General features: G+C 35.4%; 1 protein-coding gene across 2 annotated transcripts in view; it reads right to left on the reverse strand.

Annotated features, from left to right (window-relative positions):
• Positions 1-24,323, reverse strand: part of pbx1b (pre-B-cell leukemia homeobox 1b) — an 80,480-nt gene that overhangs the window by 8,153 nt on the left and 48,004 nt on the right. For both annotated transcript variants that reach the window (XM_016483885.1, XM_016483886.1), the window contains exons 3-6: positions 8,532-8,773; positions 5,428-5,618; positions 3,011-3,146; positions 712-871 (exon numbers count right to left, since the gene is read on the reverse strand). In XM_016483885.1, the coding sequence (XP_016339371.1) occupies positions 712-871; positions 3,011-3,146; positions 5,428-5,618; positions 8,532-8,773 (729 nt within the window). The remainder of the gene's footprint in view (positions 1-711; positions 872-3,010; positions 3,147-5,427; positions 5,619-8,531; positions 8,774-24,323) is intronic.

Raw genomic sequence — 24,323 nt, forward strand, 5'->3', positions numbered from 1 at the left:
TGCTGAAAATTCAGCTTCGCCATCACAGGAATAAATTACATTTAAAAATACATTATAATAGAAAACACATTTTAAATTGTAATAATATTTCACAATTTTACTGTTTTTACTGTATTTTTAATCAACTAAATGCGGCCTTGGTGGACAGAAGAGACTTCTTTCAAAAGTATTACAAATCTTACCGACCTCAAACTTTTGAACTGAAGTATGTATAATATTTTGTCAGCTGAAGGATTGATGTCCATTGTCTCTCCCTCACAGTCATGTTTTCATATTCAAGTCTATGGTCATATGTTCTCATGGCTTCATCGGAGCACTAAGCGGTGTGTTTTAAAGGGGTCATATGATGCTATTTTAAAGATCATTATTTCGTTTATTTGGTGTAACAGAATATGTTGACATGCTTTAATGTTCAAAAAACACATTATTTTTCAAATAGAGTCCTCTGAGTTACACAAAGAGAACTAATGAGACAGGAGCAGGACATGCTGTGACCCACAGAGCCCTCGTCCCGTTTTAAGTGAAAACACTTTCAATAGTTTTTCAGAGAGTCAAGTGTGCTACAGCTCCACATACAGTAAAGTCTTCTCATATACAGTACTAACAAAAGACATTTCCCACAATGTGACCCTACAGCAAAGGCGCTACAGCTGCATGGCTATATGAAGTCCTGACATCATGGGAATGAGTGTGGAGTTTATATGGTCTCACCTGCTGAGTTTGGAGTGGACGGGGAGTTGGCCTGGCTGCCATGTGCCGACACGCTCGCCGCGCTCACAGCCGTTTTGGCTGCGTACATGTTGGCTTCTTCCTGGAATTTTCCGATGTTCTTCTTATATCGGATCCGTTTGTTTCCGAACCAGTTGGACACCTGCCCACAGAAACATTGTCAAGACATGTGTTTTCCAACACTCTGTCCTCTTGAACCCAATGCATACAAATCATGATGGACAATTCAAAATAAACAGGTTCTTAGATGAACCACGACACACTAGTCACACATTGCATCATGCAACAATCATGCGTAGTTCGCAAATATGTACAGTATAGCGTTCAAAAGTTTGGGGTTTGGTAAGATTTGTAAGACCAGGGCTGCATTTATTTGATCAAAACAACATGATTATTGTGAAATATTATTATAATTTAAAATAACTGTTTTTTTGTGTGCGAATATGCGTTAAAATATAATTTATTTCTGTGATCAAAGCTGAATTTCCAGCATCATTACTCCAGTCTTCAGTGTCACATGATCTTTCAGAAATCATTCTAATATGCAGCTCAAGAAACATTTCTGATTATTATCAATGTTGAAAAAAGTTCTGCTGCAGAATATTTTTCTGGAAACCGTGATACATTTTATTTTTCAGGATTCTTTGATGAATAGAAATTTCAAAACAGCATTTTTTTTAAATAGAAATCTTTTGCAACATTAGAAATGTCTTTACTGTCACTTTAGATCAGTTCATTAGATCTATTTATTAATTTCTTTTAAAAACATCATGCTGACCCCAAACTTTGAACAGTAGTGTATATTGTTCATACAATGCATTGAATATCATAGTTCAATGCACTCACAATGCATCTACTATTTTTAATTATTTAACCTTTTCTCCTTCTTGATTCATTATTTAATCTAAGAGTTAAAATTTCAGCTATTTTTTGACAAAAAATTAAAACAAAAAGTTAAATAACCAAAATGAAAATGAATTTCCATGTGAAAATTTCCAGTAGAAGGACTGAAATAGTATCCTCTGTGCTTCAACAAATATTTTTCATTAAAAAAAATAATAATAATAAAAACAAAATCAGCACACATGAACTGAAAAAATATTTTTCTCAGTTGTAAATAAAACTATTTCAGTCTATCTACATGAAAACGTCACATTTAATTCAACGTGTTAATTGCTGTTTCTTTATAATTATTTGTGAAATTTACTAGCAATTTTTGAGTGAAACTTTTTTTTTCAGTGTAGAACAATGAAATACACAGAAAAAGCACCAGTTACACATTTAATGTGTATCCTAAGTTAAAAAAAGTTTGAGCTATTGCTAAAAGATTCCAAAAGTGTAAAAACTCAATACTTGCAATTCGTTTGCTGCAAATTACATGCCAAAAACGATTACACGCCAAGATAATAGCAAATCTTCTTTGTGCAATAACAAAACAATTTAATAAATTTTTGATTTTCAAATAGCATATTTTGCCCACAGAGCATATGACCAGTTGAAACAAAATGCAACAGCGGCTGGTAGATGTCACAACAGTGAAGGATGCTATCAACAGGACTTGTGATGGTCACAAGGACAGAGGTCTAACCATGATGGACACACACACACACACACACACTAACATTGAAATAAATGATCACTTGCACGCTGGCAGCTATGATCACAGTATACACTGACAGCAATCACTCAACACACACTAACGCCCATTACGGCTAATACAGCAGCGGATGAGGCTCTGCGCTAATGATAAACACCATTACCATGAAAAGCTAATCAATCCTGCGGCTAAGCTTCCCGTTCCCAAGAGAGGCTAAAGGTGTTTCTATATTACAAACGGCACGGCAGTCATCACTCATCCCGCGAGTCAGACTCAAAACCAGGCCTAAATGCATCATACAATCATTTCAGCTAAATTTATTAAATAGTTTAGAATGCATTATGCATTTAGCGCAGCAGATGAAAAATGCTAAGAGGCATGCGGTGCCATGCTGCAAATTATTTTGTTTTCAAGTTGCATGAGCTTGAACTCACGTGAGAATAACTGATATGTTTTACATGCAAAACAGGTAGAAACAAACATCGGATGTGTCTCAATATCTAGCGAGTTGCCAACCTGGACGGCACTTTTGGAAAACATGCAATTGTAACTATATGGTATTTTTTGTAATTGCATGGCATATAAATATGGTAAACATGCTACTGAATATTAGAGAACCACAGTATTACTATCATTGAACTATGACAGAGCAATAGTGGGTGCAATATTTGGACAGTGTTGTACCTGCGAGACGGTGATCGAACACTTCTTGCCCAGCTCTTCTTTGGCCTCCTCGCTGGGATACGGGTTACTGAGATGGGAGTAGAAATATTCATTCAGGATCTCTGTGGCCTGTTTGTTGAAGTTTCGTCTTTTCCTCCTGTGCAGACACAAACACATCAGATTTGGACATCTTCCCAGAACTTGTGCTGTTTAGTTTTGTTGCATATACTTCATGCATCATATCAAACATTTTGGTAAATACAGAGAGAGTAACTGCCGCTGGCCGTGTACACTTGGGTGACTCATGACTTTAAGAGAATTAGAGACACAAACCACACAAAAAAGCAAGAAAAAGCATGAAAGCACGAAAAGCAGGTCAAAGCAACCATGAAAAGTACCTAAACTATTCAACCCTGTTACCAAAGTTACTGTAAGAAAAATGATCAAACAAATATTTGTTCTTTAATATATGGGAAATAATCAATAATTTGATCAATAATGATATATCAACATTAACCCTCTACTGAGTAATAGAATCATTTAAACTGAATATCAACCCTGTTACCTATTTACTTTATTTAATTGCACTAAGAATTTTTCAACGTTAGATAAACTAGTAAAATTGAAAAAGTTGGATAAATCATAAAACCTAGCTTCAAAAGTAGGTAAAAGCTACTATGAAAAGTATCTAAATAGCTACTATTCAACTCTGTTACTAAAGTTACTTTAAGAAAATGATAAAACAAATATATATTCTGGGAAATCTATTGTTCTAATCTAATCTAAATCTAATCTATTGGAAATAATCAATAATTTGATCAATAATGATATATCAACACCAACCCTCTACTGAGTAACAGAATGATTTAAACTGAATATGCAACCCTCTTACTTATTTGCTTTATTTAATTGCACTGATAATTTTTCAACATTAGATAAACTAGTAAAATTTAAAAAGTTGGATAAATCATAAAACCTATCTTCAAAAGTAGGAAAAAGCTACTATGAAAAGTATCTAAAAAGCTACTATTCAACCCTGTTACTAAAGTTACTGTAAGAAAATGATCAAACAAATATATATTCTTTAATTTATTGGAAATCAACAATAATTTGATCAATAATGATAAATCAACTAACTAGCACTCTGCTGAGTGATAGTTGGATTTAAACTGAATATGTAACCCTGTTACCTCTTTATTTAAATTTATTCTATTTGATTTAATTTGATTGATTTTCATTTTATTTTTCATTAAATTTAATTTACTTCTACTTTAATTTATACTGACCAATAGTTTGAATATGCAACCCTGTTATCCATTTCATTTTATATAGATAATAGATATTATTTTATTTCAAATATTTTAATTTTACTTTATAGTGAGTGATAGATTAATTTAAACTGTAAATGCAACCCTGTTACCTGTTTATTTTAATTTATTTTATTTCAATTCATTTTATAATATTATTTTATTTCAACCCTCATTTTATTTTATTTCATTCTATTTTGTTTTATTATTTTATTTTATTGCATTATATTATTGTATTTAATTAATTTACTTCATTCTTTATTTTGACGTTTAATGGAAAAAACAACTACATATTAATTCCAATCTAAATTGGTAACATAAAATACATGCAAAATAAAGCAGCTCATGCAACAATTAGTTTGGCCTCCTTACACTATTTTCATAGATTAGGGCCATATTTTTCAGCCTACTTCGTGTAAACGTGCAAAGACAAATTCAGCAGGCAGACGCTTCATGCTTGAAAAGAAGAATAAAGCAGACCCCACACACAGTCAAAGAGAAGAGCTTTAAAACGACCCTAAATTGAGCTTTGGGTGCCAATGAATTCAACCTCCTCTCGGCATCACTCATCTGTGGGTTAAGAGTGTGCGATTGGAGCTCATCTCAGGGGCTTTTACATATGCAGCACTGAAGGGCCGGAACAGAGGGTGAGCCGATTTCCTCCCCAAAACCCCTCTTCACTAAATGCAAATGAGCACAGCATGGTCTCAGCCGGAGAGAGGATTAATCGGAGAAACTGAGCATGCTCCAAAGAGATGGAGAATGGATTCTGAGTGCTGCGAGGAAACATGAAGCTCATTTAAATGTTATGCTTCCGACTCCAGGCTTCCAGCGTGATTTATCCGCACAGAAATGCAAGCAAATCCCAGGCACATTTCAAAGAGAACAAGCGATTACATTGAGAAAGGATGCACTCGACACTGCAAAGCATGTGTGGGTTTGGATGCGGCCCTAAAGCACAAGAACGGGGCCTCCACTCCCTCGGGGAGGGAAACGGGAAAACGCACGTGTGCAAATAAAGCGCAGGAGCATTTGTTTACATGAACGTGAGAGTTACAGGCTTAGTGCAGAGCATGAAGAATGAGAGCGCGGGGTTTGATTACGAGTGGATTTGCGCTCAAATGCACGGACCTGGCGTCGAGGAAGCGGGAGCGCAGGATCATGACGGCCTCGCAGGTGCTCTGCTTGAGCTGCATCTGGATGGAGCTGAACTTGCGGTGGATGATGCCGACCATGCGCTCGATCTCTTTGGGCGAGATGGGCCGTGTGCGAGACTGCTCTCTCAGCAGGTTCATCACATGGGTCGTGAACTCGTTACACGCCTGAGAGAGGGAAACACAGACACCTGCATGTTACCATAACAAGATACGGCTTACAGAAACAGGTTCAAGGGCTCATATCATGGAAAACTGGGTTCAGTCAGGGCTCTTAGCTACAAAACTGATTCCTTTAGTAACCATGAAGGTTATGACATATTAACATATGACCGCCCATATTTACATATCAACAATTCAGTATTAAGCAACTTTTTGACACTAGCCAATCATAACAGAGTTTATTTAGATACAGAAGCAACAACAGCCTGTTTAATTCTAATGGTCAAAGCAGAACAAAGTTTTAAAAACTGAATCTTAGACTAGCTTGAGTGTAATTATTTATAAAATTAAAACGTATTATTTTAAAGAGTTCAAAGACAGTTACCCATCTTTTCTATTGTACATCACAATTCAAAAAGTCAGAGTAAGATTTATTCAGCAAGGTGACTTAAACTGATCAAAAGTGACAGTAAAGACATTTATAATGTTACAAAAGATTTCTATTTCAAATAAATGTTGCTCTTTTGCTGCTCTTTCTTTTCATCAAAGACTCCTGAAAAATAAAATGTATCACCGTTTTCACAAAAATATGAAGCAGCACAACTGTTTACAACATTGTTAATAATCAGAAATGTTTCTTGAGCAGCAAATCAGCATATTAGAATGATTTCTGAAGATCATGTGACACTGAAGACTGGAGGAATGATGCTGAAAATACAGCTTTGCATTACAATAATAAATTATATTTTACAATATATTCAAATAGAAAAGTTATTTTAAATTGTAATAATATTTCACAATTTTTATGTTTTTTTTCTGTATTTCTGATCAAACAAATGCAGCCTTGGTGAGCAAAAGTGACTTCTTTCAAAAACATTAAAAAAACATACTGACCCCAAACTAGTGTACACCAAATGTTTCCATGCTACTTAAAATTATACACTGGAGCTTCATTGTGAACACTACCAGCAATCATAATATTAAATATCACACTTAATAAAAAAAAGCAAAAATTATTTATGCATCCATATCTGCACATGAATCCTAAGTGAGTGTACAGCAGTGTGGACGCTGTCTATGTATTGTAATGCAGTGATATCTATAAAAACTCATCCATCTCTCGAGCCCTCATTCCTCCATAGAGTTCATTAATCACGCATAAAAATTAGGGTGACGGAGTCGTTACACTTTCAATATTGTGCCTTAATTCTGAAATGGCCTCATTGGCGTGAGATTCTCATTACTCACAGAGCGACACAAACAGATGAGTAAGAGAACAGAGTGTGTTAGGAGAACCAGGACTCATGGGAAGACCACAACAACAGTAACAGAGCGGATGATGAAGGGCGTTTTCGGTCTTGTGTCGGGTGGTCCATGTGTGTGTGTGTGTGTTTGCGGTCCTCTTTGACAGCTATGAATGTTCTTTTGTGAACAAAACAAACAGAGGACACCTGGCCCTGTCCCAGAATGCATTTCAGTACATCACCTCTCCTATGTCCGTACCGTTTATCATCAGCGATGGATCTACTGTCCGAGCGCACAGAGAGCCATACAGTGGCCACTGATACTCGTACTTAAACATGAATGATGCTCATCAGGATGCTGATGGCTTTAACCAGTCAAGTCCTGAGTATTTAAGACGCTACAGCAGCCTGATCTCAGCAGCAATCATTTATTGTCCCGCCCACTCTATCCCTACTCTATTCCCACTCTACTCTATAATCCCGCCCACTCTAAAGCGGTACTAAACTGCAGTGGAAACGCAAACCGAGCCGAGCCGTGCCGTGCCGTACTGAACCGTACCGTACCGTGCCGTACCATGCAGTGGAAAAGCGCCATTACATACATACCACATTCGAACACTCCTGCTGATGTTCCTGAAGGATTTTTTTCAAATCATTTAAAAATAGTTTAGTTTTATGCCACTGATTTAATGTATTTTCCAGAATGTCACATTTTTTAATCTGCTTTAAATGTGCGCATAAATTTTTTTTTTAAAGATTTCTTTTTGCCGTTTATTAGATTTATTTTGATAGGACAGTTGGTAGACAGGAAGCGAAGCAGGAGAGAGACGGGGGGCAAAGGTCGGGAAAGGTCCACGAGCTAGGACTATATATATCGGCGCACTGCAAACAAGGCTATTGGCGGCGACAAATGTGTGCATACTTAAAACTACTAAAGGAATTGGAGGAATCAGAAGCAGAATCTTTAAATTCCTTTAAATTCCCAACTCTATTTATTAATCTACATCCCAATTTGAACGTTGTCTGCTACTTCCCAGTTTTCCGTGAGCGTGGGAACGCTGGGCTGTCAGCAGTAACACCGGACTTTCCTCTGATGCGTCTCAAACACTAAAACAGGAGGGTGTCTGTGAAATCACATCTGAGGTTGAATGAGCTTCTCTCTGCCAGCAGAGCCCCACTGAAACACCCAGAGCATCTCAAACACACTCTTCACATCATCATCTGATCTGACAGACTTTGGGATGGAAAGGCTGCCTGCTGAGCCACACACACACACACACACACACACATGCACACGAACACACAATCACACACACACACGCACACGAACACACAATCACACACAAACACAAAATCACACACTACATTAAAGTATAACAACGGCAGTCAAACAGATGTTGCACGAATCTAGATGATGAGATATTAACGTACAGTCAACATGAAATCAAAATTGAAGCGTTTACTTCAGCACACGTTGCTGGTGATTCATCAGTGCATGTTATTCCAAATAAAATCAAAATGACTTCCATCAGTCAAAAAACTGCCTGGTTTTGAGTATGTCAAAGTTTTAGGATGCTTGAGATGTCTGTGAAATCCTCACTAATTCAGATTAGTAGCATAGTTATTCAAGCATAATGGTACATTTTCAGAAAAAGAACTGTTCATGTTTTCTGACCTGTTCGTACTTCTCCAGCTCGGTGTGGTAGATCTGGCGGATCTGGGTGAGTTTGGCTCTGTAATCGGAGTGTTCGGCCGAGTTATCGGGTCCGACTCCAGCCGATGCCGCCGCCGCTGCAGCCGCCGCAGACCCGCCCCCTTTCTCCGGCCCGGACACACCCTCCGCCAGCAGCATGTTGTCCAATCTCATCAGCTGGGCATCGGGAGGCTCCTCCTCCTGAGCGCCACGGATACTCAACACTGGAACGAAACAAGCAGGAGAGGTTACTCCAACAGCTCAATATCCCAGGATGCACCGCATCCTGAGGCTTTGAATATACTGAGTCTGACACGACGGGTCCGGCCTCATCGGTCCCGCTCTTTCTGATAAATTGTCTTTGAGGCCGAAACAGAAAACGGCAAAGGCTGCAGTTGACTTTGCCAAGTTTTATGATGATATAATAAAACTTCATCTAATTCATATCATGAGCTTCCCACTCAGCGCTGATGCTCTGTGGCTGTAAATCTCAGCATCCCTGTGCTCTCCGGCTCTGACACTAGAGGGCCTGAGTGCTTAGATTTTACATCACATTCACACACACACACACACACACACGCACACACGCGCACACACACACGCACGCACACGCACGCACGCACACAAAGAAAAAAAACAAACACACACTCAAATCATTCTCTAGAGAAATAAAGTGTTCTTCCACCATAGCCAATGATATGAAAGTGAATTTATTAAATATGTTAAGTGATATCATACATATGATATTAGAAACTAACCATTTCATAAAGGAACTATTATATTTTTGTCGTTTTATTTGAATTTGTATATACATATTTGATACTTATAAATATCATTATATAAAAAAACTATACAGTACTCTATTGTTGTAATACTACATTATACTAGAATGTATTTGATTAGAATAATGACTTTGATTAGTAGTATTTTTATAAATAATGATATATGTAAATATCTTTATATAAAACTATACATAAACACATACATTATTAGAAAACTATATATTATAATATATTATTATAAGACTATATTGTATAAATATTAATTACATATATTAGTATTATTACATGTATATATAATATATGTATATATAATAATAATAATAATAATTATTATTATTATTAGGTTAAATTATTTAAATTAAATTATTATTGTCACATAATTTTTTTTCCATTTTATTTTTATTCTAATTCCAGTTTGAATTTAGTTTTCTCTCTCAGTATAAATTCAGGAACTGAACTGTGGAATATAAAAGGCTTTCTCTCGGTTCAGCTCTGAACGGCACACGATCCTGCTGCCAGGTTTGATCTTCCTTCCATTTTAATTATCCGTGACATTCTCGTCTCTCATCTAACGTCACTCCCAGTTAGCGAGTCAAGGGTAGATGGAGTAATTTCCTCACAAGTTCTGACACATGGGCAAAAGAGCGACTCTGAGACTGTAAGGCTGTGGTGCATGGGCCGGTCATCTATGGGCCGCATTGTCTGGGAGTCAAAGGAAACACTTCATTAATCCAGAGACAAAGCCGCGCACCGATGCATTAACCTCAGACCGCTGCGGTGAGAAAGAGGCCGGCTGGACGGTCATCGGGAGGCTTTGGGAGGTGGACGTGACTCTGACCTCCTCCTTAAGTCAAAATGCAAATGTAAAGGCTGTTGGCGAGCAGGAGAGGTCAAGAGTTCACGACTGTGCAGCGCTGTGTTTGTGAGCTTCACGGGCAACAGAAACATCCTGCTTCATTAACAAACATATTTCATCCAACCTGAAACTGTGGTAAGGCTTCAGATGGAGAAAATCTCACAGGCTACGCAGATGACATGGATTAGCATCACGTGTTTGAGTGACCGAAGAGAACACATACAGAAATTAATTAAAATCATTTGCCAAATGACGTCAAATCACATAGAAAAAATAACAGATTAACTCTTTTCAACAAATAAAATAAAATAAATATATATTTTTAATATCTTATGAATGAATTGTCAGACTTAAAATGAATAATAATAAAATAATTTTTAAAAACGTGTCAAATCACAAAGAAAAATAACAGAATAACTCTTCTTAACAAATAAAATACAATTAACATATTTCTTTAATGTCTTTTGAAGAAATTGTGTCAGACTCTCTCAAATAATTTGCCAAATGAGGTCAAATGGCATAGAAAAATATCAGAATAACTCTCCTCAATAAAATAAGATAATTTTCCTAAAAAATTCTCAATTAAAATTTTCTCAAGAAATTGTAAAACTCCAGGCTTCTATTAATACAATAAAAAATTATTAAGTCAAATTGCACAGAAAAATAAGAGTATCTCCCCTCAACAAATTAAATAAAATAATTAAAATTTTTATTATTATTATTATTATTATTATTATTATTATTATTATTTTTATCTTCTGAAGAAGTTGTGTCAAACTCCAGGCTTCTATTAATTAAAACAAATAAAATAAAATAAACAAAAATTATGAAATCATTTGACAAATGAAGTCAGATCGCATAGAAAAATAACAGAACAACTCCCCTGAACGAGATGCGTGATTTAAAGAGGGATTCATGAATAAATAATGAAATAAAATGTTAAATAAAATAAAAAAAATAACAAAAAAAACTAATGCAACAAAAAATAAAACTACAAATAAAACAAAGTGAAATAAAATAGCAAAACATAAAATAACCCATAAATGACACCTTTGGTAAGGTAAAGTTGTGAATGTATGTGGGATTTTTTCCATCTGTTTTATCATCCAGCAGGGCAGGTGAAAACTGTGTCTAATCAGTTAGTAACTTAAGAGCACACATGATTTGAGGAATCATTCATGTTTGGAGCAAAAACACTAAAAAAGCAATCCAATAAAACGCCACAAAGCAGGTGTTTCTTATTTGATACGACTCCTGCAATTTCACTCAATTACTGGAAAAACACAAAAAGCAGAACGTAACACGGTTTTCCTGCAGCTAACAAGTCATAAACGCCATATTTAGGATCTCGTTTCATTAAAGCACTGAACTAAATCAAACCAGTTACAGTCAATGTTCATAATCTCAACTTTCGAAAGTACTGAGACACTCTGAGCTCTCGAGTTTTACAAACTGATTATCCAAAAACCAGTGAATAAGGACTCAAACGCACCCATCACACAAGTTTAGCACATGTTTTAAGGCACTTTTAGAAGTAAAAGCCTCGACTGTGAGCACAAGGGAGTCTTGACAGAAACTCAAGGCCAACAGAATTCCTCCCAACGTTATAAAACGTCTAGACTGTCAAGCGAAAATGGAACATAAAAATTCCCCGTTCACAAAACGACGAGGCTCCCCTCTGCCAAGTCCCGGTTTCACATTCACGGGTGTTTATTTGACTTGGCTGGATGAATCTCCACCATCAGTCTGTTAAAACCAAAAGCTGTTTGGCCAGTGATGGACCCAGAGCGAAAACCCACAGCCAAACGCAATACGATACACTCGTCTGAAAGAATACAAATGGCATGGGATCAAAAGTCGACGGAAAGAAAATAAATAATCTGAACATACAAGCATGAAAAGCTTTATGGAGAGCCGTAGCGGATTCATGAGGTCGTATTGAGCAATGCTTCAAGCACTATAAAATCAAAAGTCAGGTTTACAATCGTGCTGTACGAGAGCGGTCTGCGGTGATCTGGCAACATGACGGCGCACAACCTGATCCTGTTTATAGTTTTGCACATGCTCGCCACAAACGGAGACTCCCTGCCGCTGCTGACGTGGCTCACCCAGAAAACACACGGCTGTAGCATCTGTCAGGATCGCTGGGACGACCGTCAGGATCCCGTCATCCCTCATTGACAGCTGATTGTTACACAGAGCAAAAGGCCGAACTACGAGAGCACAGCTGCGTCTGCACAGACTGATACACATCCATCCCACCAATCAAATGCGGTCATTTTCAACTGGTTCAGGTGTGGATACACTAAGGTTTGGACATGCAAAATTATCCTGCAATGAATAAGAACAAGCATATAACAAGCTCATGTAAGGCATAATGTCTCTTGGAATAGAATAGAATAGAATAGAATAGAATACGGTTTGGACATGCAAAATTATCCTGCAATGAATAAGAACAAGCATATAACAAGCACATGTAAGGCATAATGTCTCTTGGAATAGAATAGAATACGGTTTGGACATGTGAAATTATCCTGTAATGAATAAGAACAAACATACAATAAGCACACGCAAGGCATAATGTCTCTTGGAATAGAATAGGATAGAATAGAATAGAATAGAATAGAATAGAATACTGTTTGGACATGCAAAATTATCCTGCAATGAATAAGAACAAGCATATAACAAGCACATGTAAGGCATAATGTCTATTGGAATAGAATAGAATAGAATACGGTTTGGACATGTGAAATTATCCTGCAATGAATAAGAACAAACATACAACAAGCACATGTAAGGCATAATGTATACAGAACAGAACAGAATAGAATACCGACATATTTTCTTAAATTGCATAGAATAAAATAAAATTGGTAATTTTTTTGTTTGAATTAAAAAAAATTTTATTAATTACATTTTATTAGAAACCTAGAATCTGACACATTTTCTTCAAAAGATGTAAAAATGTATTTTATTTTATTTTTACAATTTTAAAATTATTTTTTAAAATAAATGTATTTTAGTTTAAAATTTAAATGTTTTAGACTCTAGGGTTCTAATAAAATAAAATAAAATTACATTTTATATCTTCTGAAGAAAATGTGTCTTCTATTGAAATAAAATAAAATAAAATAAATACAATTCTATATCTTTGAAGAAAACGCATTCTAGTAAAATAAAATAAAATAAAGTAAATAAAAAGTCAGATTGCATAGAAAAATAACAGAACAACTCTCCTGAACAAGGTGTGTGATTTGAAGAGTGATTCATGAATAAATAATCAAATAAAATGTTAAATAAAATAAATAAATAACATTCAAAATGAACATAAAGCTTTAATAAATAAATAACAATAAGTGAAATAAAATAACATAAAATAACACTATAACTAAATAAAAAAAGTAAATAAAATAAATAATTTGCCAAATTAAGTCAGACCGCATAAAAAAATACCAACTCTCCTCAACAAGCTGTGTGATTTGAAGAGTCATTTATATCCGTAACACAAATGGTGTGGGACAAGTTATGTGCTGAAGTTTAATATTTGGGGTTTGGGTTTGTCCAAATACTGTTCTAAATGAGCTCAATTTTCTATAGATTTCCTAATTATTTCCTTTATTTCTTTTCCGCTGAAGGATTAAACTTAAAATAATAACATTCCTTTATGCACTTATTTTCATTTGACACTTCGCTAAAGAGTCGAAACCGCACACGGGAATATCCTACAAGACCACGTCTCGGCGAGACAAATGATGATTTATTTATCTCTCTCGTAAACTAGAGCACATAATTAAAACCACTGAATGGATTCTCTTAAATAAATACAATTAAGCAGAATGAGGTAAAGGGTCCTGCACGCTCAGAAGAGGCTTGGCTCTGGGTCATAATTACACGACTCACTGAAGGCCACTTTACTCTATAATGGCAGGCTAATTGATTCCTGCTAATATTTTCCAGTGTCGGAGCTGCGTGATTCCTCCAGCAGGGCAGAGCAAGCAGATAGCTTAGCGCCTCCGAGAAAACACATCCTTGTTAACATCGTTTTCTCTTTAGCAAGCCATCTTTTTCATCTCTTAAACTAGTCTGCAATCATTTCCCCATTCATTTTCACTCAGTTTACAACCAACCTGCTCGGAGTTGAATTACAACATTATAACACTTACTTTGAAGCATAAAAAGATAAAAAGGTATAATATTGAATACTTTCTTTATGACATAACAAAAATGTCTCTAGGCCTTTAATAATAAAAAAAAAATAATAAAATACATTGTTACACCTTTTGAAGAAAATGTGCCAGACTCTAGGGTTCTAATAAAATAAAATAAAACAAAATAAAATTGCATTTTAAGCCTTCTGAAGAAAATGTGTCAGACTCTAGGCTTCTATTAAAATAAAACAAAAAAAAAACAAAATATAATAAAATAAAATAAAATATATTTTTACATATTTTGAAGAAAGTGTGTCAGATTCTAGGTTTCTAATAAAAAAAATAAAAATAAAAAAAATAGAATTAAATAATTTTTTTTTTCTCTTCTTCTGCTTTTTAAATAAAGTTTCTTTTTCATTTCTTAAACAAGCCTGGAATCAATTTTCCTTTAATTTTCACATTCACAACAACCAGATGATTCACAACATTATAACACTTTTGAATTTGAAGCAAAAAAGTGTCAGAAAATCAGATAAAAAGATACAATACTGACAACTTTCTTTATAAGGGAACTTTCTTTATAAAACTATTAACTATAATTCCTTCATTAAGATATGAGATCAAGTGATTTTGCTTGAGTGACTTGATCCACTGAGCGCTAACATCTCCGTCTAGACATTTACTCGACATTACTGAAGATTTACTCAGCTTGAGCTTGTTTTGTCAGCTGTTGCGAGTTATATCCCACATGCACAATGGGAATGATATTCGCAAACAGCAAAATCAGGCTTACTCTGCCAGATCAGCGTTCAGAGGCTCAAGAAGATTAGAATTTATTATTAGAATTAGATTGGCTGCTTTTCACTTGAGCCACCAACCCAAGACATCAGCCGCTCGATTCAACAACAAACAGGAGTTCATGACATTTGCTCAACCCCACAGCGTGTGGCCTTTTACAAATCAAATCAATATTTAATAAAAACCCAAGGCCACAGGCTGACCAGACGATGGATTTTCTCTCTGTTGGCTTGTTTATCGAAGACGATACGTTTCATTTATTTCACTAATAAACTGATGTTATTATAAAAAGAGGAAGAGAAATGTCCTTATAAAAGGTACTGTACTATATCATAGCATAAATCTCATAGCAACTAGATCTCAGTCTGTATGTTGTAAAAATTGGGTTATAATAATAATAATATGACTGCTTTCGTTTCATTAGAGCAATAATATTCATATTAACAATGTATTTCCTGTACATGTGCGTATGGATTGGAGTAAGAAGTGCGTGAGATTACGTGCATATCCGTGTCAGCGGATCAGTTTCCTCCTGAAATAATTCAGCTCCGAATGGAACGGCCAAATCCTCTCGGCGGTTCACGTTTCTGATGGTGTGTGATTAGGTGCGGGTAACACACGGCTGTGTCAATAGCCGGAAGAACAATTAGATTGGCTGCTTTTCACTTGAGCCACCAACCCAAGACATCAGCCGCTCGATTCAACAACAAACAGGAGTTCATGACATTTGCTCAACCCCACAGCGTGTGGCCTTTTACAAATCAAATCAATATTTAATAAAAACCCAAGGCCACAGGCTGACCAGACGATGGATTTTCTCTCTGTTGGCTTGTTTATCGAAGACGATACGTTTCATTTCCGAGAAACCCAGTCGTGTTATTGGAGGAAAGGCGCATGCAGGATTTATGCACCTTTTCTCAAGGTGGCTCTTCTCCAAAAGCCTTGTATTTTCCTTTTTTTTCTCCAGCGTGTCCGTGTACAGAAAGATGTTTAGCACTCAGAGTCCTCTGTATTTTCCATTAGCCAAACATCAAGTGGTTCTGCTTCATGCCACGACTCCCTCAGATACTGAAATATTAATTGAACTTCTATAAAAGGAGCAGCGTTCGCTTCGGCTGAACCCATCTTAACTGAACAAGCACAAGACGCAGATGGGAGTTTGTGACTGGATGGTGTCCAACAGGACCAGAGCAGACCATCAGACACCTCCACAAATCTGTTTGTAGCATTTATATTGTTGCTTGAAAACAGACATACTACATGTTTTCCTGACCATTTTCTGTCCTCAAAATGAAGCAGGCTGTTTTAATGAGCAGAAGTTGCACAAACGACAGCAGGATTGACACTTACAGCTTACCCAAACAAACAAAAAGTTGTCTAAACTGGTTGTCTAAACAATTAGGTGACTAAAAATAGAACAAAATGCAGCAGGACTGTTTTTGAAAAGTGAGACTATTTTTAACTTAATATTGTGTCATCATAACAACATTTATGGCAGGTTGCTTAAGAAAAAGACAGCGCTTTTAATGTGCAATCTGTCTAATTGCTGAAGCACAACATGCTAATAAATTGATGTGTTTCACATGGACAAAGACACACACTGCTGCTCTATTCTACATGCTGGAGAGGACAAAGACAATTATAAATGCCTTGCCTCCTCTCAACTACAAAACAGAACATATATATAGTTTTGTTCTCCGTTTTGTAGTTGAGAGGAGGCAAGGCATTTATATACATATATATATATTTCACTTAGTACCATATATATATATATATATGTATTATATATTATATACACATATATCAGTTTATTATTTAAGTTAATAATTACTAATTAAAGTAACTTTGGTACCAAGTGGACAAATTGACTAATAAATAACAAATAAATAGGTAAATAAACAAATATTATTTGCAAACATGCCATTATTTTAAATGCATTTGTACATTTAATTAATTTGTAAATTATATGTGTTTTGCCCCTCTAATTTACAAAACAGAGCACAAAAACATCACGCGAGAAATATATTTTACCATATATACTGTATGTATATATTTTATGCCAGCAGCTACAAAAAACAAACAAACAAACAAAAAAACAAAACAAATGTTAATGTTTAAACTCAAGCTAATAGTTAATAATTATGGTAACTTTGGATAGATAAATAGGCAAATAAACATATAAATAAATAAAAAAATGTGCATTTGATTGATTACCTAAAAATGTTAAAGTATTGTTTATTTAATTTGCATCTTTGCTCTACTGTTTTTATTTCTTAAACTGCATAGCCTGCTATTAGCTTTTCCGTTATTTATTTTATAATGGATAGTTTACATTAAAAATTGAAGTAATATTTGAAAGCTGCATGTCAATGTTTTAGAGGAATTTGTTCATATTTATTTTCATATTTAATTTTTGAAATTAAGCGATATGTTTTTATATTTTTCTGTTATATCAACATTAATAACGATAATACTAGAGTTTCACTAGTACTGGTATTGACTTCCAAACAAATGAACAATCTCTGGCAGTGAGAATGAAAATTCTGCATTCATTAGGAGTCAGATGAACCCTTTCTGCCGTGGTTGTGCTGAAGTGCTGGGCTCAGATTGACGCTGACAGCTCTGGCTCTGTTTGTCGTTGGTGATTCAGAGCGGCTGCAGCACTTGATAAATCAGGGCGGGACGACGGTGGTCCCGTCACAATGCAGGCACCAAAGTCGAGACGACAGCTACATGCTAATTCAATGGCGGCATTATTCATTATACAGTCACAAGTGTACTGGAATGGAAAGGAAAACTACACACACCTGGACGAGTGCGACAGGACCCGATCTGTTAAACCAGGCCACCGCTGTCACAACCCTAGACAGTCAGAATGCTGGGAAACCGGTTTACAAGGCATCAAACAAGACAACAGAATCACTCGGAGTAGATAAAGCCTTCAAAACACATATCAGTGTTATATAATGTCAATTAACAAGCGACCAAGAGGGGATTTTAAAGGTCTGATGCTAATACAGGATTAAAGGATCATATATGTGTTATTGTTTAGGGTGTGTCTTTATATGTAGACTGATATATCAGTGGATTAAAGGAGCTAAAAAATGCAAACGAAAAAAAAAAAATTCCATTAAAATGCCAACGTAAATAACGCCATATATCGGTTTCTTCTTGGATGGATGGATGGATGGATGGATGGATAGTGTTATTGTTTAGAGAGTTTCTTTATATGCAGACCGATATATCGGTATATGTTGTTAATATTTTCTTATATATATATATATATATATACACGTGTGTGTGTATATGTGGCATATCATACATTTCATGTATACAGTGGGTACGGAAAGTATTCAGACCCCCTTCAATTTTTCACTCTTTGTTATATTGCAGCCATTTGCTAAAATCATTTAAGTTAATTTTTTTTCCTCATTAATGTACACACAGCACCCCATATTGACAGAAAAACACAGAATTGTTGACATTTTTGCAGATTTATCCCACTGTATATTTTAATCATAACAAATATCTGTTGTTCATAATTTTTTCTTTTATTTGTTGTTGTTTATATAGTTTCACTTATATACAGACCGATATATAGAAAAGACCAATTAAAGGCCCAATACTTGTTGTTTTATTATTGTTTATTTACATATATACAAAATGAATATACATGTATCATATGCTACAGTTTATCATATCACATACATTTCATATGAATATTTTTATCATATCATGTATTTGTCATTGCTCACATAGTTTTGCTTACACAGTATATATAAAAAGGCCAATATTTGTTGTTTTATTATATATATATATATATATATATATATATATACATATACCAACACACACACACATTTAAAGTATGCATGCATGTGTGCATGTATATAATTAGCATTTAAAAAATCTCATAAAACAAATATATTTATAAAAATAAGTATATTTAAATATAGTAAAATAAATATAAAAATAAGTGTATTTTTTTTTGTTGCACAGAACGGATCACAGCAGACACATAGAAAAGGTGACATGAGGGTAATTAATCAATCAAAAACAGAATAAAATCACAAATTAGAAAGTCAATTAAAAGAATAAGACCCAGCGTACATCTGCAGGTGTGACACACAGCCTAAACGGAGCTGACAGGAGCTGTGTGTGTGTGTGTCCTGAAGAGAAGCTGGTGTTGTGACCAGCACGAGCCCGGCTCTGCATCTGGACCGCACAGGCACCTCTAAAGTAGACTCTAATAACGCTAATTATAATCATTAGAGGCCGGCCAGGCCCCAGGCTAGCTGCTAATGACACAGCCTGAGCTGGAAACCAGAGATAGAGACAGATAGACAGAGAGATGGAGAGAGAGTGAAGTCATTCATTAGGAAAATAGCGTTCCTCATTTCAAAGCATCCTGCGCCTCGGGTCAGACATATTCCTCTAGATCTATTAAATATATGTGATCTATGAGCTGCAGTAAATCAGGGCTGTGGTCGCTCTACATGCATGAGTTTACATCACACCACGAAGCACAGCACACTTTCAATGCACAACTACTCTTACAGGCTCCGTTATTAAAGTAAAGAAAGCCTTGAGCTCTCAACAGGAAGAACATTACGCAGTAACATCAGGGCTGAGCTATAAAGATGGGGTCAGTGTGAGAGAGTTCAAGATTTATGAAGATGAAACTTATAAAATGTAATTATAGATGTAAAATTTCCAGGCTGTTGCAAATTTTTGTTTTTGTAAAGAAATATTGTTAAAATATTGAGAAATCATATGTGTGTGTATTTATCATATATATATATATATATATATATATATCATTATTGTGATGGGGGACCCTGCAGTAAGTCATAGCCCCAGGGCCCGGTGAGGTCTTAAAGGGGTCATAGGATGTGTTTTTTACACTACCATTGAGAAATTTTAACTTTAAAATATTTTTGAAAAAAAAAATTCTATTATTTAAAGATATCAATATCAGACTGAGATCTGATTATCTGTTTATTTCAAATGCATATTTTTTTATCATATCATATATTTTCTATTGCTTATATAGATCCACATAGGAAGATTGATATCGAAATGGGCAACTATAATATCCAATATCCATTTGTTGTATGTTCATTACTAGTTTCAATACATGGTAATATATTTCAGCTCTGTGCATGTAGGACAAAATATAAACCCAAGCCGTATGAAGAGCCCAGTCGCCCCTCACACCGGATCAAGCGTCCATTTCTCAGCTCCCCCGAGGCGCCGGATGGCCCGAGACAAGCGTGTCATTAAAACCTGCCCTGTAGCTCTTTATTAAAGTCACTCCTCCGGGACGCCAGAGAACACGTCAGTCTCCAAAAGAGCCACAGAGGCCAGGGTGACCAATGACGCCATCAGCACTGATCACACGTGAGTCAGGGGGACACAGAGCGTCTCTGTCCCGTTCCGCACGGATCACGACACACAACTCAATATCAGACCGAGATCACGTAACTGTCAGGCCTGGATCCATCCGGAGCGGATTCATTAATGCTGCTGGTGGTTAAAGATCCCAGGATAACAACTCCTCTAAACTTGCTGATTTCACCAACACTGTGCTGACCTCAAGCAAAGCACTTAACCTCACGTTCCTCCAGGGAAACGGTCTCGACTATTTCTGTACGTCACTCCGGATAAACAGCTTCTGCTAAATAGCAAATCACCTTAAAGGTGAAGTGTGTAACTAGATTCTCCAAAAATAACTAGATTTTTTTTTATCAACAAAATCTGAGTGATTGCCAGTGCCAAAGTCACTACTATGACATCTGAATGACTGCTAAGGTGTTGTGGATTGTAAGTGTTTTTATGTACAAGGTTGTTTTAATTTTCTAACCAGTCACTTCTTCTCCTATTGGTCAATAAACAGAATTTGCAATTGACATGCAGGCCATCCAAAAAAAGTTTACTTATGGAAGACAAACTATCAATAGGTTACTTATAGTTGACTGTACACTAGAGCTACATGATTAATTTGAAATAAAACTGAAATCACGGTAAGGCTTAGTGTGATTATCAAATTGCAAAGGCTGTGAATTATTTAAATAAATAAAAGTGCAGTATATTTTAAAGCAAAGCGCGGCACCAAAAAAATAAGCCAAAAAATTAAATAAATAAAATCAATTAAAAACTGTGTCTACCAAAATAAAATAAATAACCAAAATAAAATGTTTGAAAATGAATTACAATAGTCATAAATATTAGTATTTGAATTTTACAGTTGTAATGTAAAATAAAATGATATTATTTTTCAGAAATACTTGATTTTTCTACTTTACAGTGAAATATTACAATAGCAATATTTCTTATTTTGTTATATATTTTTAGTAAAATAATAATAATTATTATTATATTATATTATATTATTACATGACATTACATTACATTCATAACAAATTTTGCAGCCCTACAAACAAGCACTGTAAACCTAGAGCTTAATTTTTCCCCCCACAATTTTGTATTTTGTGTGCATGTGTGGCACATTTCATAAAGCATCATTCTCTCAGCCAACAAGTTTATGTACAAGTGATTAACCGTAATTAAGCCATAATTACTCTGATTAGCCAAGTCGCAGTAAATTACAGCAGCACATGGGATGAGAGGAGCTCCGGGAGGCGTGTTTGAGACGGGCCGCTGCATCAACCCGCTCATGAAGTCTGAGCGTCTTACCCACGATGCACTGCTCATCTCATGCTCTGTGGTGTGGAAGGACGTGTGATGCTTCACACTTTTAATCTCTCCATTTAAGTGTAATCACGGCTGTCCAATGGACTTCAAAACTGACGGTTTTCGAGTGAAGAGGAATCAACAGGACAAGACGACACTGTAATGAGTATTTATGAGAGAAACTGGAGAAAACAAACAGGTTGTGACTTGATTGATGTTCTCCATCATGAATTGATGTGATGCTGGAAAGTGAATTGTTGAATCATAATTCATATTCATAATTTAGAACCTGATTAGAAATCCTACAAAATAGAATTATGATTTAAAGGGGCAGTTCACTCAAAAATGAAAATTCTGTTGCTGGTAGCCATTGACTTCCATAGTATTTTTTTCCATACGATGGAAGTCAATGGCTACCAGCAACTGTTTGATTACCAACATTTTTCAAAATATCTTCTTTTGTGCTCATAAGAAGAAAGAAATGAGGTTTGGAACAACATGAGGGTTTATCTAGCCTCTCCCAGTTCCCCCTCTTTCTCTTTCTCCACTGTGCTTTCAAAATAAAAGCCAATAAATGACAACAATAAACATTAAAACAACATTAACACTTAGCTTGCAACTTTTTTTCCTAGTAAACAATTAATTAAATTGGGTCATTTTGATTCCATCCATGGGGACTTTTAATGTTTATTTGATATACATAGGGCCCGATGAGTTCTGAAATTTCTGCAATTATTGCTGAATCCAGTCATAAAACCTGAATTTACTGCATAGTGTGGAATGTCACAGATTTTGGCAAAATTTTGGATTATTAAAAATAAAAAGTAGGGCTGTACACTTAATCGAATCATGTTATGGACACGTTTCTGTTAATATTAAAGCACAAAAAGGCTGTTATTGTTATATGAAGTCGGCTTGTTCTGTACACTGCTTCTTTGGGTAAATGAGCCTTCACTACAACCCACCAAAATAAAAGTCCAGTCTAACTTGAAGAAATTGTGAAAGAAATATATTGCTATTGGACAGTAGAATGTACTTCTGAAAGTAATAATAAAAATGCTGTTTATTAGAACAATATTTTTATGGAATATCAAACAATATCACACTTTTTCGACCATGTTTTAACTGAAACTGTAAACATTTGTTGTGCAGCACTTTTTTTTGCCAAACATGAAAGGAATTTCATTCAATTACATTTTAAAAGATCAATTAAAATGCTAACATTTAATTCCTTCATTTGATTACTACTGTTTTTATTAAATAGCTTAAATTAAAATAAGTTTGTATTAAATCATAAAAACAGAATCTGTAAAAATTAGGCAGGCAACACAGAATTAAAAATAAATAAATAAAACAACTCATTTTATGGTGGAACTATTTAAATATTATTGATATTATAATATTTATCATAATATTGTTACTATCATTTTATAATAATTTTTATAATATTATAAAATAAAATATTAATAATAAATTCTGCATGTTTTTAATGCTATTTATTAAAAATGGTAAATCAATTATTAAATAAAGTAAATTATTATTGTTAGCATTTTATGAAGACATCCTTTTTGAAGTTTAATTAAACCAACAGAATCCAGAAAAATTAAAACGGAAAACATGGAATTTGGCATAAAATAAAGCAGATTTCATGGAGCCCTACATACATGCAGCCGTCAAAATCCCCTGCTGACTCACCGGCCAAGAGACTGACCTCTCCGGTCCAGCACAGAGACTGCAGAATGGAGGCCTCTCTTCAAAGCACACATGCACGCAGCATACCGGATGGGTCGTAATGCCAGCTGAAGACTCGGAGCTTGCCAGCAGTGACGGAGGCCAAGCAAATCTCTCTCATTTCATTTGAGTCTGGCTCCTCTTTTCTGGCACATAAATAATGCATCAGTCGGGGGCGTGTGGTGCTGCAGCCTCTCTCTCTGCAGGGAAGCGCTGCGGCTCCCTGAGCGGCCCCTGCTCTCCCCGTTACACCGCTCCCGATTAATTACACATTTTAATGAGCTGCATTATTAATGGGGCTCTTACTTGGCAGTTTAAGGAAACGCAGCAGAGCGCTCAGCGATACCAGCCTCTAATTCTCATTAAAACATCACACGAGGCTTGTGGGACGGACACAACATCTACAGGATTTAAACACCTCACATGAAAAGAGGACGGAGAGGCTGGGAAATGAGTTCAGAGAGTGGAAAGATTCAAGAGGACGTTCATATGCTCATCACATTATGTATCCATTACTTAGGTCTTTTAAAGTACTAAACATCAATTTTAAGTTTAACATTTAATAAAACAAAAAGCCCCAGTTAAGGATTATGGCCCAAAACCCTGTTAACCATAGTGAAAATCACTGTAACACTTCACATTAAATGACAGCATTATGATAAAGGCACAATTGTTCAATAAATAGATACATTAATATTATTAATCACAAAAAGCAATTATAAAAGTTGTCAAGACTAGCTCTGAATGTTGGTATGTGTGTGTATAT

This window comes from Sinocyclocheilus anshuiensis, unplaced genomic scaffold (assembly GCF_001515605.1).
Source record: "Sinocyclocheilus anshuiensis isolate Anshui unplaced genomic scaffold, SAMN03320099.WGS_v1.1 scaffold958, whole genome shotgun sequence".
Classification (NCBI taxonomy): domain Eukaryota; kingdom Metazoa; phylum Chordata; class Actinopteri; order Cypriniformes; family Cyprinidae; genus Sinocyclocheilus; species Sinocyclocheilus anshuiensis.